We start from the raw sequence: 20,894 nt of genomic DNA, 5'->3' as shown, positions 1-20,894 counted from the left end.
GACGTCACATCTGCAGACAGCGTGGGAAAAGACGACCCGCCAGAAAATAGGAAAAATAGGATACAGGCTTATAGGTGCACCCACTGTGAGCGGACAAGGTGTCAGTATGCTCATCAGGAGATGTTTGAGTCATAAATGGTAAAATAAAAAGGCTATTGTTACGTTTATTTTGGGGAAAAAGTTGCATATAGCCCCTTTAACCGTGGGCTGGCAAAAAGCTCTTGTTTGTTTTTTTTTTTTTAGATTAATCTGACCATAGGACCAGGTCCCTTTTGAAGTCCCAGTCCTGTCTGACAACTGAATATGCTACAGTTTGTTTTTGGATGAGTGAGGAGGATTTGTCTTGAAACCCTTCCAAACAACTTGGTGGTGATGCAGGTGATGTTTGATACAATTTTTTTTTAGGATTTCTGACCCCAAGACTCAACTAATTTATGCAATTCTACAGCTGTGATCCTTGGAGAGTCAAACTCAAACTCTCACAGTATAGACACACGTCCTCTTCCAGGCAGATTCGTAACATCTTTAGTTGAATATAACTTCTTAATTATTGCCCTGAAGGTAAAAATGGGTATTTTTAATGCTTTATCTATTTTCTTACAGCCATTTTTTTTTATTTTGTGAAGCTCAACAATCTTTTTCTGCACATCAGAACTATATTCTTTGGTTTTACTCATTGTTATGGATGATTAAGGGAATTTGGCCTTTGTGTTTCCTTATATTTATCATGGCTGGACAATTTCATGCTCCCAGTCACCCTGTTGTGCTAAAAAAAACATACATATGCATGGGAATATACTTCAGAGATATTTTACTCATAAGAATTTCTAGGGGTGCCAATAATTGTGGCCAACATGCATTGTAGAAAAACATTTTTCCCTTTCAGTCGGTCACGTTCGACGTACGTCGGAACTGACCGACGAATTGGGATCTCAATTCGTCGGTCAGTTCCGACGTACGTCGAACGTGACCGACTGAAAGGGAACGTCTCGGCTACATATGTAACCCTCGTTCCCTGAAGGAGGGAACGGAGACGTACGTCGGAACTGACCGACGAATTGAGATCCCAATTCGTCGGTCAGTTCCGACGTACGTCTCCGTTCCCTCCTTCAGGGAACGAGGGTTACATACGTAACCGAGACGATTTCATAATAAACTTTCCACTTTCAATTGTTTTACTTCAATGGAAGTTTATAATTGTGTGTATTTTTTGAATGAAAGATCAAAAGGATAAACAATGCAGATTTATTGCAAAGGGTGCCAAAAGTAGAGGAGGGCACGGCAACTTAAGACAACAAACAAAGCCTCTAAATAAAATGACAAGTTTTGTGCAATTCAAGCAATTAGATATATTTACAGACGGCACATAAAAATGACTTTTATTTAGAGTATTAACAAATTCATGTTCTATACATTTTATGGACATTACCTTTGTAACTTGTCACAAATAATTGATTTTATAAAAATAAATGTACATGAAACAGCATATATAATAAGTACCTTGCTTATGATGTGATTTAATTTTTATTTATTTCCTCCTACATTCATATTCAAACAAATACTGTAAAAAAAAGTTTTAAGCATCAACAAAACCATCTATTGTTGATTAGGATACTGATATTTTTGAGAGTTACAGTGTTGACAGACAGCATAAAAAAGGGGAAATACTGAAAGTAAGTTGGAATTTTGCCCAGACACAACACACCTGATTACACTAACAAGGTTTGGCTCACCATGTGTTTACAGCCTCTGTTTTTCTTGAAGAGAATAAAAGTACAAAGAAAAAAGTTTCTGGACAAGTCCAACTGCACGCATTGTTTATTAGGACTGGGGCTGATGTTAAATTCTGCAGTGTGCCATGAAACTGAAATAAGGTCATCACTCTATGGGTTATTGTAAATCATCATTGCAGTTAAGAAAAGAAAAGGCAAAGGTTTGGCCATTCTTCTGAAGTGGCCCATTACATCAGTGGTTCAAACAAACACCATAACTGTGGCATCACCATCAACACTGTATCCCAGCAGCTGTCCAATGTTTTTTCTTTTCTTTTTCTTTTTGAAAGTATACCAGGCCATTTAACTACAATTACAGAAATAGCTACAAATATACTTGCAGTGCCTTATTAGCTACATAGTTTGGTAGTTTCATACTCCATTGAGTTGGGCTGCTTGGCGCTAAAGGCCTGAAGAGCAGTCTGGATTCGGACCACATCAGTGGTAGAAAGTTTGAGACGGTGGCGTAATAAACAGGCGAACAGGTCCAAAGGTTGCTGGCCCGGTGGAGAGAGTCGGTTGACCCGGTCTCGGATCTCCAGCAGCTGGAGCAAGGCCGAGTCCTGCGAGCCCTGTGTGTATGGGTAGTCCAGCTGCAGGATCAAGTCCTGGATGGCATCTGGATCAAAGTGCATACTGTATCCAAACACCTGCATACTGTTGATTTTCATGTAGCCCAGGTTACGGGATGAATCCATGTATTCCAATGGCTCGAAATGGACGCTGCCATTACCCTGAGCTGATGCTGTTTTGACACGGCTCCTCAGGTAAATGTGTACTGTCTCAAAAAAGGTTTTCCACTTGTTACCTAGAGTCAGGGTCCAGTTATAACAGTCAAGTGGGATGTCTAACTTGGTCCTTTCCCAGTCAGGGTAACTGTTCTGGTCAATGGGCATGATCCAGCTCTCAGAATGACTCCCTCCAAATGGGTTGATGTAGACGGACAGCACGGGTTCCAGGGTGCTGTTTTTAGTAAGGCATATCTGCAGGGAGATCCCAAGGAGCATGTGAACGTGGTTAGACTTGAACTTGTTGCTCTTCAGTGTCAACAACATCCTCTTCCTCCAGCTGGGATCAAACCAGTTGTTGAGTCTGACGTCATTGCTTATGAACATGGCATGAATACTAATCCGCCCGTCCTTCTTTTGCAGCAGGTAACGCAGCTCCAGGTCCTGGAGGTCGGTCTCAAAACCGATGTAGTTGTCGGTAGAATCAGGTATGGTATTCCTACAGGTCCCTTGGCTCAGCATGTAGCCGGGATTGCAGCTGGCACAGCGAGAGCGGTTCTCATAGGAGCAGGAGGCGCAGTGAGGACCGTCACCCACAGAGCACGGGATAACACCCTGGCAGGACGGGTGCTCATAATGACAGGAGCAGGTTCGCGTTTCCTCCATGTAGGATCCTATCTGATTGTTCTCACTGCAGTACATGATGGACAGGATATACCTCAGCCAATAGCTGAGAGGCCTATGGTAAAGGAAGGAATGAATGTGATAAGTCAGATTGCCTTGAAAGTCCTAAAGGATTTTGTATTTCATCATAGATAGAATCGGACGATAAAGTAAGTGGCAATATTAAAGATGTCACAAGAATTAATCAAGGTACTTGATGCTCATGGGAACATGTTTTATTTTGTTCATTCTCCAATAGCTTGAAGCGTAACCATGTATGCTTTGTATTGGGGTGTCATGATTTGATACATATCACGATACTGATATGATATTATTGCGATACACCAAGACATATAGTAAAAGGTTAACAAAAAATGTACTGTTGATTAAATTGCTACATTTGGTATTACATTGGGGTGTAAATTAATAGGCTTGGATTTTGTGCTGTAACCCAATGCACAGGACAATGGTGACACCAGAATACTCATGATTCTGAAATACAGAATTATTTTAGACGAAGATGCTTGCACTCTGTCACTGACAACTAGATATATTTAACATAATGTAGGCCACTTTTTACTGGTAACATAAGACATTTGGCATCAGGACCCACAAATATTCCCCCATTGCAATATTATAGTAGTTTAATGTAGTACTGACACTAAAACTCTGTAAACTTGCATTTTTTCATCACATAGTAACTATTCACAATACACATTGTCACTATCCACGATACATATTGTTGCATTTTTGTATTGCGATATATTGTGACATGATATATTGTTACACCCCTTCCTTGTATTGAACAAAATAAAACATATAATGTATGTATGTGTATTGTACAGTTTCTCACTATCAAAAAAAGAATTGAGCAAAACATCCAATATAATATAAAGAAATAGTTGTGATTTAAATGTTGCTTGCATAAAAATGTACTCAAATAATACTAATATATATTACTAAATATTTTTTTAATTAGTCAACAAAGAAGAAAGATTGAAACTAAGATTACTTTATTCATAGCAATGCACATGCTGTTTTTTTCTCATAATAGATTACTTCACCCAAGTAGAAAATTAGTAAAAATCAATACTTAAAAAAATAACACTAGTCACTAAATTATTTCCAAACAATTTCATCCATTTTATGAGCATGAAAAAAATGCCATCCAGCAAAAATTAACATAACATGCATATTCAGACACTGTAATGATTCTCTCTGCTGCCACTGGCAAATGAACTCAGTGGAGTGGATCAGCACGATCTGTCACATGGAGTCAAATTGTAAACATCAGCTAAACTGTACTTGTTTCCCATTTTCCATTTCACTTTGTTTTTCCAAAAACAACAACATAGTAAAAATTAATCTCATACAGCATTTTTCAATCTTAAAAGTAAATGATGCGTCTATCTAGTACCATGTAGTCTGTGAAATATTTGAGCCAAATCAGTCACTTTTGACACATATTAATTTCATTGGTTAATAATCCTCACTAAAAAACACAAATCATAATCAACCTGAAGAGGATAATCTTTGGGTTTAAATAAATATTCTTAATTCTGCTTTGAAATGGCTTACTATGTATGGTAATTCTTCTTTTCATAGTGCAAAAATCTATTTCAGCAATTGCCCTCTTATGCTCTCCTGAGAGATAGCCAAAGATTTTCATTGCCATGGAATTTCCACTTGCGCAGAGAAAAACAGTTTACCCTGGATTAAAACATAAGTGATGGCAACAGAATGTATAAATATTCATGGCACCAGGCTGCCTGAGAGACAGTCAGTATGCAGGTGGTTGGCAATGGAAGAAATCTCAGCAGCCTGTCAGCATATTTCACTGACAGCGAAACGGAAATTCACACCAGAGACAAAACATGCTCATGCACATTTATTCCACGAGACCACAATTTCATGAGAATTTCCATATTTCTAGAGTGTAAAAAACATCTGATGGAAGAGCAACAATAGCTTAAATAAGCGTTTTTGCTCTTATGGAAAATTACACCCATTAAGGAAAGCGTATTTGTAATCGCTCAAAACCAGCTATCGGATTCAGACTGTATTCGACTATTATTTTAAAGCACCAACTCCGTTTAAAGCAATAGTGAAAGACAAAGTGATATGAAAACAAATATATGGCAATGCATTTTATGAACAAATTTACCAAGCTGTTGATAAATTCCGCCTGACAAAAGAAATGGGGAAAAAAGTCATTTAAAGGAAGTGTGAAAATCAAATAAATCAAGTGTGAGTGATGAAATGACAAAGAAAACAAAACAGTAAATCAGGAACTCAAAAGCAGTCTAATAAAATGTCTTTTCCATTTGTGTGCTTTATTTTTCTTGCTGAAACTTGAATCATATGTTATCAAAGTGGAAGGATGCTCTTGAAGATAGATCAAGGCAGATTGCAGAAACATTTCAAACATATGCAGTTATTGTTCTCATGCCCTAGACTCCTCAGTCCCGAGATAGGAAACTTTGCAAAGTATTAGTATACTGTACATTGGGACTTGCGATCTGCAAATATAGAAATGTTTGTTTTCACAAGTGCTGCAAGATAAAGGCTGTTTACTTCACATATTTAACTAACAGCTTTATAAAATAGAATCATATTATAATAATAATAATTAATTATCTGTCTAAATCTGTGTTAGTGAGCACTTCTCCTTTGCCGAGATAATCCATCCACCTCACAGGTGAAGCATATCAAGAGCTTCTCTGAGACGGTTTCTGACATTTTGTGCAGAAATTCTTTGGTTATGCAAACCGATTGTTGCAGCAGCTGTCCGGGTGGTTGGTCTCAGACGATCTTGGAGGTGAAGATGCTGGATGTGGAGGTCCTGGGCAGGTGTGGTTACACGTGGTCTGCGGTTGTGAGGCCGTTTGGATGTACAGCCAAATTCTCTGAAAAGCCTTTGGAGACAGCTTATAGTAGAGAAATGAACATTCAATTCACGGGCAACAGCTCTGGTGGACATTCCTGCAGTCAGCATGCCAATTGCCCAGTCCCTCAAAACTTGCGACATCTGTGGCATTGTTCTGTGTGATAAAACTGCAGATTTTAGAGTGGCCTTTTATTGTGGCCAGCCTAACGGCCGTTTCACGCCGCAAGCGTGAGCGGCGCGTGAGCAGCGCATATTTTTTTCGCCGCCCATGTTAATCAATGAGTGCATTCACACCGGGAGCAGGAGCAGCGTGTGAGCGTCAAGCAGGAGCGTTGCGTGAGCAGCAGTGAAGCGGGGGTTTCGCCGCCGAGCCTATTTTTGCTGCGCTGCTGACACTCAATTAAAGTGAAAGCACACTTTTAATGGACAAAATAAATATGATTTCACACAAAAGGTGCTCAAAATGCACACAAGAAGCACGTGTAGTGTGTTTTAACAAGAACTGAAGTGTGTCAGAAAAGAAAATGAAAAATAAAAAGATATTTGTAGAAGATTTACCCATTTAAACCATTTTAATTAATTAGCTTGGGTGAAAGATACACTCACCTAAAGGAGTATTAGGAACACCATACTAATACTGTGTTTTACCCCCTTTCGCCTTCAGAACTGCCTTAATTCTACGTGGCATTGATTCAACAAGGTGCTGAAAGCATTCTTTAGAAATGTTGGCCCATATTGATAGGATAGCATCTTGCAGTTGATGGAGATTTTTGGGATGCACATCCAGGGCACAAAGCTCCCGTTCCACCACATCCCAAAGATGCTCTATTGGGTTGAGATCTGGTGACTGTGGGGGCCATTTTAGTACAGTGAACTCATTGTCATGTTCAAGAAACCAATTTGAAATGATTCGAGCTTTGTGACATGGTGCATTATCCTGCTGGAAGTAGCCATCAGAGGATGGGTACATGGTGGTCATAAAGGGATGGACATGGTCAGAAACAATGCTCAGGTAGGACGTGACATTTAAACAATGCCCATTTGGTACTAAGGGGCCTAAAGTGTGCAAAGAAAACATCCCCCACACCATTACACCACCACCACCAGCCTGCACAGTGGTAACAAGGCATGATGGATCCATGTTCTCATTCTGTTTACGCCAAATTCTGACTCTACCATCTGAATGTCTCAACAGAAATCGAGACTCATCAGACCAGACAACATTTTTCCAGTCTTCAACTGTCCAATTTTGGTGAGCTCGTGCAAATTGTAGCCACTTTTTCCTATTTGTAGTTGAGATGAGTGGTACCCTGTGGGGTCTTCTGCTGTTGTAGCCCATCCGCCTCAAGGTTGTGTGTGTTGTGGCTTCACAAATGCTTTGCTGCATACCTCGGTTGTAACGAGTGGTTATTTCATTCAAAGTTGCTCTTCTTTAAGCTTGAATCAGTCGGCCCATTCTCCTCTGACCTAGCATCAACAAGGCATTTTCGCCCACAGGACTGCCGCATACTGGATGTTTTTCCCTTTTCACACCATTCTTTGTAAACCCTAGAAATGGTTGTGCGTGAAAATACTCAATCTGCTCAATACTCAGACCGGCCCGTCTGGCACCAACAACCATGCCACGCTCAAAATTGCTTAAATCACCTTTCTTTCCCATTCTGACATTCAGTTTGGAGTTCAGGAGATTGTCTTGACCAGGACCACACCCCTAAATGCATTGAAGCAACTGCCATGTGATTGGTTGATTAGATAATTGCATTAATGAGAAATTGAACGGGTGTTCCTAATAATCCTTTCGGTGAGTGTATATATATAAAAACATTATTTTAGGCTACACAGACAGGTCTAGGCTCTAGCACTACCCAAATCAAACAAGAGTGTGCATTTTATTTTCGTCTGCGGTCTTGTAAACTCATCGAAGTATGAATGAAACCACATGATCGCAGTTTTCTTGGTTGTGTTTGTCATTTACCATTTACATGCAAATGTTGCAGCCAACACCTCCCCATGTTAACAAAGTTTCAAGACTATCAAGTTTATAAATGACCACCTTCTAAAAACAAATATAGGCTAATTGTCTTTATAAAGAAATGCTCACATATGATATAAGTGAGCATTATATGTAGTATTGGAGCTGCTGCTGTGACGCTGTACAAACACTTCCAGTGTGAATACTCTTGCGCGTCTGCAGCTGCAGTCACGGTGTAGTTAGGCTGACGTGACGTTCACGAATTGCTCACGCTTGCGGTGTGAAACGGCCATAGGGCACACCAGTGCAATAATCATGCTGTCTAATCAGCATCTTGATATGCCACACCTGTGAGGTGGATGGATTATCTCGGCAAAGGAGAAGTGCTCACTAACACAGTTTTAGATAGATTTGTGAACAATATTTGAGAGAAATAGGCCTTTTGTGTACATAGAAAAAGTCTTAGATCTTTGAGTTCAGCTCATGAAAAATGGGGGCAAAAACAAAAGTGTTGCATTTATAATTTTGTTCAGTGCATTTCCTACCGGGTGTTCAAAATACATCGTTTTGTGTTTTATATTGTGTAAGTTTCCGGCTAAACGACTAACTCACGTTATTACTGTCTTACTGAAATACTACTGCAAATCAGCTGTGGGCAGTGTTGGGGGTAACTCATTACAAGTAACCTGAGTTACATAATCAGATTACTTTTTCTAGTAACTAGTAAAGTAAGGTATTAGTTTTAAAATTTACAACAAAATATCTGTTACCTTTTCATATAAAACAATATAATTTAATTACAAGTACTTAATTTGGAATCTGATTATGTAATCCATATTACATGTAATCAGTCACTTGGACACTAAGTGTCAAGGTCCTGTCCTGACAGTCTTGTCTCTGTTCAATGTCTCTTTGTTTGTCTTGTGTCTGACCACATGGCTCTGTCTTTGTTTGTGTTGGCCATGTGCTCCTCTAGTCCCACCTCCTTGTTTGCTGTTACCACACCCGCTTGTTTAGTCTGGTCTAGTCGTTGTTTCACAAATTGTGCTCACCTGATCCTCATGTGCTCTGGTCCCTTTATATTGCGCTACCTTCACTCATGTTCTTGCTGGTTCGTTGCGTGCCTTTGTTGTATGCCTTGTGTCTGGTTTATCTAGTAGTGATAGTTATTGATCTTGTCAAGTTATAGTTTTTTGCTATCTTTTCCCTAGCCTAATTTTTTGGATTTCTCTAGTTTTGATTTTGTTACTCTCTCTTGTTTAACAGTCTTATTTTTCTCCTTCTAGTTTCCAGCCAGGTTGCAGTTTAGTTTTTTTGTTCTTCGTTTCTAGTATTTAGCTTTTTAGTATTTATTTATTTAGCTTTTTCTCTTATTTGTTATAGTTTATTTTGAATTTTATATTTATCTCTTTTGTTTTGTTTTTCGATTCCTGATACTAAGAGCGTTTTCACACCTACCTTGTTTGGTCCGGATTTTTGGACTTTTCAGTTTGGTCCGAATCAAAATTGCAGGTGTGAAACCTCCCCCGTACCACGGTCCGGACCAAACAGACAAAATTTGGTCCGACGAAAAGAGGTAGTCTCTGTCAGGATCAAACTGAACAAAGGTTCGGTTCGTTTCTAGTGTGAAAGCATTTTCTGTATGGTTCGGACTTTCAGACCATTTACAGGAAGTTTATGTTTAAATATTATAACGTTATTTTTAAATTCAATCTAGGCTACATTGATTATGAAAAGTGAAAATATGCGCAATATGTCAGACAGAAAGTCAGAAATAATTTTGTATGATTTTGCTTAGAAAGCATTTCTTTAATGGGAATTTCGTTCTGTATAAATTTTATCTTAATTTTAATCAACGTTTAATCAGATAATTGCCTGGATTTAATAAATAAGAAGCAAATAGTCTATAGCAATAATCACGGGAGCGATCACATGCTTTGCACATGAACTGGAGCGCGTCTCAAATAAACCGAAACTCAGCAGGCTACTTGCCTCACAAACATGAGAAATATGTGTATATAAAGCTTGAAATGTCATTTTTTATGTAACGAATAAAAAAATAATCCAGCAATGCGCACTGTTCAATAGTGGCAACGATATGCGTCCGTTCATTCAACTTGTCAAAGACGCTGACGTCAGATGCACGTCCGTTTACAAACCAATCAATGTCCAGATGCAGCCCACATAGATGATGACGAGTGGACGCAAGTGCTTTTCCTGCGTTTCCCCTGGTCATTGACTCTCCTGACTTGGCTACCAGTCTGGTTCTACGGCAAGTCACATCACCAACTGTCAAGCCTGGTTCCCTGAGCCGCTGCCTTATCTCCATCGTTGGCCATCACATCCTTGCTGTCTCAACCTTGACAAGCCAGTTCTCCCTTTGTGTCCTGCCCCTATTTTTTGGACTTTGTTCCTGCCTCACCATTCTTGTGCTGTGTCTGTTATTGTTAATAAATTTGACCCCCCGGTCATTCTGCATCTGGGTCCTCACTCTCAGTACCTTGACACTAAGGGCCTTTTTACACCACTCTTTTACACCACCGTCACTTCATGCATTTTTACTGATCGGATAGCTCTGTGATTTGTTAAAACGGTTCCATTTACACTTGGACACATGTGTCGCCACAAAACGGATATAGATTTGATCTTCAATTCTATATGCAAATTTAACACGTCATGTCAACAAAAGCAACAGATATGTGCTATATTTTATTTATAATCAGCTAATTTCAAGACCAAAGACCGAAATAGGAGAACGAGCAGCATCTGCCCTGGTAAGATCATGTCACTACTTTTAATGAAGATGATTGTGTTTTGAGCATCTGCGACTTTCAGTTTACACGTTGGCTTGCTGAAGAGATACTCAGCTACTCATCTGCGGCGATATGCTATATAATGCTCACATGTTTTTTTTTAGTTTTTTTACATTTTGGGAGTAGTCAAATTTACATATGTGGTTTCAACAACCAGGTACATTTACACTTGTCCAGTTTCGTCTGGAATGAGTCTCAGACCAACTCCGGAAGTGTTTTGAGCGCTCGTAAACGCGCCTCGAAAGCATTTCAGAGGACATTTACACCTGGGGCCTCATTTATAACATGGTGCATGTTGAAAATGTAGAAACTGTCCTAAATTTGATATTACGATCATTTCTCAGTGTGCGTACGAGTGATTCATAGAATGACAAAGCACAGAAAACATGAAATCTATAAATTGCAAATTATCTTGTACTTGCGCACAGCTAAATGGTTTCAGTATTCCGCCTTGTAAATGATGCCTAATAAATGTAATTTACATATAAAAGAGCACCAGTCATCGCCTACATACCTTTTAGAAGGGCGAGCTGCAAGAATAGCTTAGATTTCCAAAACACTGCAGTACCCCGACAAGGAAAATTGCGTACGTCTGTTTAGACCCTGATGTGGCACTAAGCTAGCCTAGAAATCTAGACGCACCCTAGCGGTAGAAAATCTAATTTGCAGCCAGGGTAGTCTAGCAACTCTCCGTTGGCTTGCGAGCTGCAAAAAACTAAACTCTGGTCAGGCCAATCACATTGTGTATAGAGTCAGTGGGAAGGCTTAACATAATGACGGTAGAGTTGGCGCAGTTCCGCATGCTACTTGTAAACAAAGAAGCTGGCGAACAGTGGTAAAATCGGCTTTAGCCACGACTCTGGAAGATTTGGAGTTAAGCTTTTCTTTGAGAAAAGAACAAAGAATGGCACTGAAGTCATTCTTAACAAAGGAAGATTTGTTCTGAGTTTTGCCGACCAGATACGGTGAAAGATTAATCTATCAACTAGCTCAGCTTAACCTTCTTCGTTGCTCTGGTTGGTTGTAGCGCTATCCTATAGCATGCAGAGGGAATTTCAAAGACAACCGTTTATCCCGCCCCTCGGATTGAGCCCTGCCAATGGTGAGTTCCCAGACCCAACATCTTGATGTGGGTCTGGCTTGTCAGACTAGCGCTAAGCATGTCAATGACAGTTTTATAAATATGAGCATTAGCATGGATTTTAGTGTAGGGGAGATCGGGGCTCAACCTAACGCAGGTTAGTTGTAACACATGGTTTAACACTTTCCACATGCCAGGATGACAAAATTTAGTGTATTTACTAGTTGCCATATCAACATTATATAGAGAAAAAATTGCGTCAAAATTAAAAAATCTTAGAAAGATGTCACTGAACATTTATTTAACAATAGCAAAAGTAAATGTCTTGCGTTCATTTTTCATCTCAGTTTTTTGTGTTTATTTAAAATAAAACAAATCTGATATTATTTTAATATTATATGTATTATTTAAGAGTTCTTTAATGCTGATCTAACCAGTAGAAGACACGAGCCGCGTTTAAATCCCAGTTGTGCAGGTGGGGCATGTTGTAACAGCGTTACATTGTGGCCCTATAAGAAATATGCCATTATATTCTATACTTTTCTTAATTATATTCAGAAACCGTGAGAAAAATGTGAATAAAGACTACGAGTCAATGTTCAGAAATGCTTAATTATGATTATTTATTTTTTTTAACTAGGCTGTATAACTCTTTTTGGAGGTGTGTTTGTTGTCAAACTCAAAAATGTGTTTATTTTTAATGATTAAAAAATTTCATTTTTTTTATTCGAAAAAGTTAATAATTGTATTTTATTGACAAAATATTTTAGTTTGTCATGGATATTTTTTTGATTATATCAGATAACATTTTAAGCTGCCATAAGTTAATGTTACAACATGCACCTCATGTTACAATGTACCCCATGGGGCATGTTGTCACATTTCACTTCCATTCTTTCGGGGTAAATCAAGAAAAAAAGTATACACTGTATTAATGAAACAAAACCACATAATCGTACTAGACATATGTGCAATTAATGTGGGAAAAAAAGAAATACTCTGAACCCCAAGCGTTAGGTTGTGCCCCGCTCTCCCCTATGTATGTTCTATAATCAAATCTGTGCGTATGCACACTTTATAAATGAGGCCCATTGTCTCAATAGTTCATTCATACTTCAGATGCGCTACGCTAAGGAAGCATCCCCAAAGTGTTGTTCCGACGCAGTGCGGCCCTTAAATACATCTAGTATACTAGGCAAATCTGCAATAAAAATTTTTTTCCATAACAGCAACATTCTACATTGACAAACATACAAAGATATTTCCAGAGATGGAATGAAGTATTTTTACTTTACTCAAGTAAATTTCAAGTATCTGTACTTCATCAGAGTGTTTTCTATGGAAAACCTTTACTTCACTACATTCCAAAGCATTATGTTTTACTTTTTACTGCACTACATTTCATAAATAAGTTTTTAGTTTTTTTACCTTTAAGTACATTCAAAATGTAGTACTTTCTTACCTGTACTCAAGTAAAACTTTGAATTACTTTTACTTGAGTAAAAGTAAGAGTACTAGATTTCTAATTAAGTATTAAATGAAATTCAATATGAAACGTAGTGCAGTAAAAAGTACATCATGCTTTGGAATGTTGTAGTAAAAGTTTTCCAGTATACTGGATATTTAAAAGGAAGAAGCATTTCTAGAGCAAAATTGAAAATCTGAAAATCTCATTGTCCTTTCCAGGGAATAAATTATGTAATAGAAATTTTCAGTGGCATCTATATGTCGCTGCATCTGCCACAACTGTATTGCATGTCATCCCGACGCACCCTTCTAACTTAAGTGATAATATGGGGATATCAGAATAGTATGTCTTTGAGAAGTCAATATGAATATTAATGAAGCTAGAACTTTCAACTGTGAAGCTGATCATCGCTTTAGGCTTCGCTTTCACCTCATCTGACTCAAGTAGTTTCCACTTGAATTGACTGCCTGCGTGGTTTGCATAATTCTCATTTTTGCACAGCCCTGACCCTCTACCATCTTTGAACACTCAGTTTCAGACATCAGTCGTGAACTTTCTCCTTCCACAGCCCTTACCAAAGGCACTGCATTATCATGCCAGTGCAGAGCCCATAAATTACCTGTTTCTCGTGTCTTCCATTAAAACACAGCATGCACTTTAGCCTATAGATGGGAAGATAAAACCTATTCATCCACTAACTCCTGAAATGATTAGATGGGACAGTCTCTATCATTTCAGAGAGGCTGGGACTTCAGCCAAGACACTAGACTTAACACAATTATGCTTGCCACAATTGCCCTCAGATATGGACTGAGTAGTGTGTTAAAGGCATTTCTTAATTAATTAGTTTGGAGGACATGCATTTTAAATCTCATATTAGCACATCCATTTGGAAACAGTTCCCAAAAAAAAAGAAAAGAAAAAACAAATCCAATGTAACATCACAGAATATGTATGTGACTTGTGACTAATTCAGACGTTATAGGAGAATTCAGTGTTTGACCTTCATATGAACATGCATTTTGATATTTTGTAGTAAGAATCAACGTACTGTTATTCTGTGAAAAAAACATTTGACAATAAGGTCTGTTAACATCTTGTTATTGGCAACATCGGGTAATTGTGAACAAATAACAAACAATCATTTTACAGCCTTTTAATAATAACAAATTATCATGGTTAAGGGGACAGTCTACCCAAAATTATATACATTCAGTTTTTTTTTTAACTTATATTTCACATTGGGGGGGGGGGGGGGGGTCTAATGCTATTTCATGCATTCTGACTTATTTACGCTGTTAAAGAGTTGGATTATCATGCTAAACATGGCCAAAATTTCAAAAATTTATTGGATGTATGAAGGAGTATTCTTTATTCAAATGTGTTTCGGAAAAGTTTTTTTTAGAGTATGGCCCTGTATGACGTCATAAAGGGCGGAATTCCTTGTATGGGCACTTCTCCCGGATGAGTGTGTCAACCAGAGCGAGAGCAAGAGCACGGCCATCAACGAACTTCGTTCGGGTTACGAAAGCCGTCTGCAGCGCTGTCATTTTGTTTTAAGACCACAAAATCAACAATGTCACTAAAGAAGTGTGTTTTTGGTTGTGAGGAAAAGATAACCTTGTTCAGCTTCCCAAATAACCAAGCGTTAAGGAAACAGCGGATGCAGTTTGTTTTCCCGGAGCAGCAACGGAGTTCTGCAAGTGTGTTTGTTTGTTTCCGGTCACGAGTCGAAACCATAGGCAGTGAGTCAAACTGCATAAAATGTCTGTTTTGTTGGCAATCGTAAACAACGTAATATAAACAACATGAACATATAGTGGCGAAAGTTATCCAGGGATAATGCCATGATGCATTGTGTGTGTGGTCATGACTTTTTAGCTCCGCCCACTGCACGCCTTCACAAGTTCAGCTGTTTTTGGAAAGAATCGGTACAGCATATCTGTCTTTTATAAATATCATAAAACTAAAGACTCTACGGAGATATGAAGGATGCAGTACTACTCTATAGGTACTCAAGATTAACATGAGATTGGCAGAAACTGTGTGTGTTATGTACCCTTTAAACAATTTCAAGTCATATAAACAAGCATAAATTAACTACTACTGTTTTTTTATCATTATAAACAAAACATATTATTGCATTATTATATTATTTTTGTTTTTAATGCCACCCCAGCTATTTGGCTACTTTCATGACAAAAACCAAAATTGAGTTAATACAATTTAAAATAGAAACTAAATAGCATATTTAAGAAATATTTTCCATAAAAATTCTAATACAAAATTTGGATTAATATGATTAAAAAGCTTTTCAATGGTATCGTCAGAATAAAGCATTTTTAATGAGCTTAATAAATGCTGTAAAAAAAAATTTGCTAATTGTTTGTTCATGATACCCAATTAAATAATGTTAACAAAAGGAACCTTACTGTAAAAGTACCAAAATCCTTTAAGAAGCAACGACAAACAATTTTTTTACCTTTCATCACATTACAATCAATTATAAATATGGGCATGTCCATTTATAACCCATTAGGAACATGGCAAATATCTTACCTCTCCCTGGGCACAGATATTTGGGGTTGAGTCCGACACCTTTTGCTGAGTTTGAAGAGTTTGCCGACAATCCGCTGTGCTTTGCTGAGCAGCTGTTGAGTGCTAGTCTCCAACAGTTGAAAGCGTTGCTGAACGCCAGGGTCCACCTTCCAAAAGTACTGCACAGCAGATGTGTTCAGAGCATAGAACGTTGGTAATCTCCTCACAAAATTTTGGAAGTCCTCTAGAAAGGCAGACAAGTGTTGAGAATAAATTACTGGAATGACTTTGCCTCATGTCGGGAAAAAAGAAATCAGTCATGTCCGATAAAATGAGTCAACAGTGAAACTGGGGGTGGAAGGGGAGCAGGTGGAACGTTATTTTCATTCCTTTGATGAAAATTGAAAATTGTCCTGTGTGATTGAACACTGATAGGCGAGGACAGCAGGGTATTTTCAATGAATTGCTAAGAAACGCTAAGCCGCTTCTAAGAAGGACAGGCTGATTTTGAAGGAGCACATGTGGTTCAACTTCAACAACAAACAAACAATAAAAAATAAAAAAAACATTAAGTTCTGACAGGATGGCAAGTCGTTACAGCAAAGTAGAATCACCTCGGCCACACAAATGTCTTCCAGCGGAGGGAAGTTCATTTTCATTTGTGGCAAGAAAAATCGATAGCCGTGTTATGGTGCTCAACGCCCCAATCAATGCTTTACCTAACATCTAACAAGAAATGATCTCAGTGGCTATAATTAACAACACAGATCCTCATCATAGCCTGACAATTCCAGTCTGTGCACAATTGGATTTTTCATGCAATCAAACATTAGGTAATTGAAAATATTACAAGTTCCATTTTTAGATATCCATTGATCTGTCCAAGTCTCCAAGTTTTGTTTTGATTTCGAATTTCATTACAAAACAAAAACTGTGTGGTGCCCCGACCGAAAAGAGAAGCGGACTAGTAGATGATCTCACTCCAGCAGATGATTGTTGTTTATTTATCTGGTTTACAGTCATTAGGCAGTGGTTTTTCACTCCCTGCTGTTGCTGCAGGAGGTAGAGCTCCAACATGGCTGTGATGCACACAAAAACCTGCTTCGCACTGGCTCAGTGCCTAGCTTAGGGACAAGTAAGCCTGCCAAGTCCAAAACGCTGCTTTACCACAATGACAATGACACTAGATCCCAGGAAGCACTTCCCACTATTTCCTTGTCAGCCATCAAATGTAACAAGGTGACAACAATCACTGTTTAATGTCACCCCACTATGTGTCAGGGATATTCACAGATCTAAGTGGCATAACAGAATTCATTTGGTGATGGCATGCCACAGGCCTCTCTGAATTATGACTAATTAAAAATAAAAATAAAACATGACTATGAAACCTCTTGCAAGACAAAACCACTGCTTGGGTTTTAACATTTAAAACAATAATTCACCTGATTCTCATTTAATCACTCCCAAGTGACTGTAAGGAGAACTCCCCATTGGGACTAATGGTTTTGTGTAAAAAATTTATAAAATAATCCTAAAAGTAGTCCATATGACTCTATATATGACTCTATATACTATTAACCCTTAAATTAACCCTCGGGTCTTTAGTGATGTCATTCATTATCCTCCTCCTTATTAGTTTTTTTTAAGTTAGACATCAACCTTCTTAGTATTCCTCAATCAATTCATTATAAGCAATACACAAGAAAAAATTATACAATTATAAAAGTATGCCTGTTTTCCCATTCATTTAAAACAAATTTGTTTAGGGTCGCTAACGACCCAAAGTGTGTAATTTTTAAGGGTATTTTTTTCTGCACAACAATAATTTAATCTTTGATGACTTAATACGTGCAATTCATTGACTGATACACAATGATGAAGCGAAGTTTCACTCATAGTTACAGCAGGCAGAAAACAAAAGAATAGGAAGTATCATCAGCAAAACTTGAAATGCAATCAAATGTAATGTCACTTGTCACTGTCACTTGATGGTGGATCTGGTGAAGAAACTGTCAGCAATCCAAATATAGATTTTGAAGATGTTGAAAATGATAGTTTTTAGAATACGTTTGAGATGGCGAATATGAGCCAGATGCTGAATGTGCTGGGAAATTAGCTCTGACGAGGACAGTGATGATGATATAAAACATCTGCTCAAAGTGAACACTTCCAAGCTCCAAAAGGTAACAAAACATGCTTTATTTTATTCTTCTGTAATTATTACTCTAATATCAGGAGTTTTATATTATCGCGAGAGGTAGAGATGCATCCGTGTCTCTAAAGACCCGAATATGTAATAATGATTGGCAAAGCATACATGCATTTAAGAGTTAAGTTATACAAAAGCATACAAAAGACTGAAATTTAAATGATTATTTGCTGATAAAAGACTATTCAGACTAACAAGATTTCACAAACTGCTACTTCCGAGCAAGCAATTTTGCATTTAAAAGACGTCTAATAGCCGTTCAAACACATCTAGACTAAAACAAGGCAAAATTTGGGCTGTCAGTGAAAATTTAATAGACTAGTCATCTAGAACATGAACATGTCAAATAAATTAAACCAAACACCTTGTAATCACTGTTGACTTTTCTTACATGATGGAATATCATACATCTCGCAAGTAACATTATTTTGGCAAAAACAACATGTAACCAAATTCAAGATTATTTTGGCTAAAAGTAGGTTACTCATAGCCGGACTATATCCGGTCTATAGTTAACCGAGACGGTGAAATGACGGCTATTGCTTGCTGGGTTCTCTCATGAACTTGACATTGTAAAGCAATATTTTCAGTAAATACCCATTTAAGCCAATTAGAAATGCTATTGTATAGCTTTAAAACACTTTTATGATACATTTATGGTTAAGCTTCAGCTTTAGAAGATACAGTCTCCCAATTGCATTGAACAGAGATGTCATTCTTAAACAAATCTCTTTAGTGTTTTTCAGAAGAAATGGTCAGAATTTTACATATTTTAGGTTAATAATTTATTTGAACTATTCATCATGTTTCTTTAAATGTAACTAGTAAACTTGAAAACTTGAAAATTACACAATCTTACCAGACTCTTCAAACTCTTGGTTGGCTTGTGTCCATGATTCTCTGATGAGTTTCAGACTGTCCTGCATAGCCTTCAGGTCTTCACCGGGACAGTTGCATTGGGGATAATCAACACTGCATTTGCACCAGCAGTCGTTATCCCGGCACACAAACTCACCCTCGGAGTGACAGCCAATATAACTGAGAGCTGCCTCCACAAATCGGCTCCTTAGGTATTCTGGCAGAATGGCCTGAAGCCCTAAAAGAATGCAAAATTGTTTATATATAACTACATAATATGCATCAAAAGATCAGGGTCAGTAAGATTTTTTTAAAACAAATTAATATTGTATACAGCAAGGGCATATTAAATTGATCAAAAGTGACAGTAAAGGCAAGTATAATATTATAAAAGATTTCTGTTTCTATTAATCAAATAACCATGAAAAAAGTATACATGTATGTCAACATTGATTATAATAAGAAATGTTACTTGAGCACAAATAAGCATATTAGAATGATTTCTGAAGGATCACGTGACACTGAAGACTGGAGTAAGGATGCTAAAAATTCAGCTTTGCCATCACAGGAATAAATTACATTTTAAATATATAATAAAATAGAAAACTGAAATTATATTTTACTTTCAAATAAAAAAAATGTAAAAAATGTAAAAAATACTTTTTTTCAAGATAGTATCTTGGAAAATCCTTGAAACCTTTAGACTAAGAGGAACAAAGGATGGTTATGGAATATTTCTGTGAACACACTGCTACGTCTTTCAATAAAGAATAAAATTCAAAGAATGATAATATCATTGGAATGTCTGAGAAAGAGTTAAATAATGAATGCGCTACCTTGTAGATTAATCTTGTTCTCAGGACTCTGAACCAAAACGGAACTGACAGAATCGAGGTTGTCATAGTTACTGCATCCAAGAGGGCCTGTCCTTGTTTCGGTCACCTTAAGGGAAGACAAGAGGAAGCACATGACAATACTCTGTGCAAAACAGAGGCAGAAATGACACTGAGGCCATTAAATATGCAGAGCAGGCAGATGACTACCTGTGAAATCAGAGTAACAAAGATTTATCCAGTGCTTCTACAAGCTCAAAAAAGGCATATTGTTTTAAACATGCATTTAAAAGAAGTCCACACAGGACTACTGGTAGAATATATATGCAATGTTGCATAACTATGTTGTAAAAGTGTCTGTCCAGAATATCATAACGATTCTACCGTTACGCCAAGGACATGACTGTTATTGAAAAAGCTATTATTTGGACCAAATTCAGTAATGTAGTGAAGGGCAATAATTCACGGTGAACGTAATGTACTTTCACTGTACGAAAATAGTGAAGGTTAATGGACCTGTTGTGGAAGTAAATGGCTGAATGCGACTTGGATTTTACTATAAGTTTGGTACATATTAACACAGATACACTAGCCTATATTGCCAAAAGTATTGGTACACCCCTCCATATCATTGAATTAAGGTGTTCCAATCACTTCCATGGCCAAAGGTGAATAAAATCAAGCAAACTGCTTCTACAAACATTTGTGAAAGAATGGGTCGTGAATTCAAGCATGGTACCGTATTATAACAAAGTGGAAGCAATTGGGAACAACAACAATGTAAAATCAAATACAGTGCGCAGAAGTCACCAACTTTCTGCAGAGTCAATAGCTACAGACCTCCAAACTTCGTGTGGCCTTCAAATTAGCTCAATAACAGTGCGTAGAGAGCTTCATGGAATGGGTTTTCATGGCCGAGCAGCTGCATCCAAGCCTTACATTACCAAGTGCAATGCAAAGGACTCTAGAGCAGTGGAGACGTGTTCTCTGGAGTTACGAATCACGCTTCTCCATTTGGCAATCCAATTGATGAGTCTGGGTTTGGCGTTGCCAGGAGAACGGTACTTGC

At 37.8% G+C, this 20,894-nt stretch overlaps 1 protein-coding gene across 1 annotated transcript in view; it reads right to left on the bottom strand.

Moving 5' to 3' along the window:
• Positions 1-1,232: 1,232 nt before the first annotated feature.
• brinp3a.1 (bone morphogenetic protein/retinoic acid inducible neural-specific 3a, tandem duplicate 1) overlaps positions 1,233-20,894 on the bottom strand; it is a 45,418-nt gene continuing 25,756 nt past the window's right edge. Inside the window, exons 5-8 of the mRNA XM_079841672.1 lie at positions 19,829-19,934; positions 18,994-19,230; positions 15,944-16,166; positions 1,233-3,239 (exon numbers count right to left, since the gene is read on the bottom strand). Of these exons, the coding sequence (XP_079697798.1) occupies positions 2,123-3,239; positions 15,944-16,166; positions 18,994-19,230; positions 19,829-19,934 (1,683 nt within the window). The 3' untranslated portion in view covers positions 1,233-2,122. The remainder of the gene's footprint in view (positions 3,240-15,943; positions 16,167-18,993; positions 19,231-19,828; positions 19,935-20,894) is intronic.

This window comes from Gobio gobio (assembly GCF_949357685.1).
Source record: "Gobio gobio genome assembly, chromosome: 17".
NCBI classification, from domain to species: Eukaryota; Metazoa; Chordata; class Actinopteri; order Cypriniformes; family Gobionidae; genus Gobio; species Gobio gobio.
The sequence above is the reverse complement of the archived record's forward strand: the minus strand, read 5'-3'. Positions and strand labels throughout refer to the sequence as shown.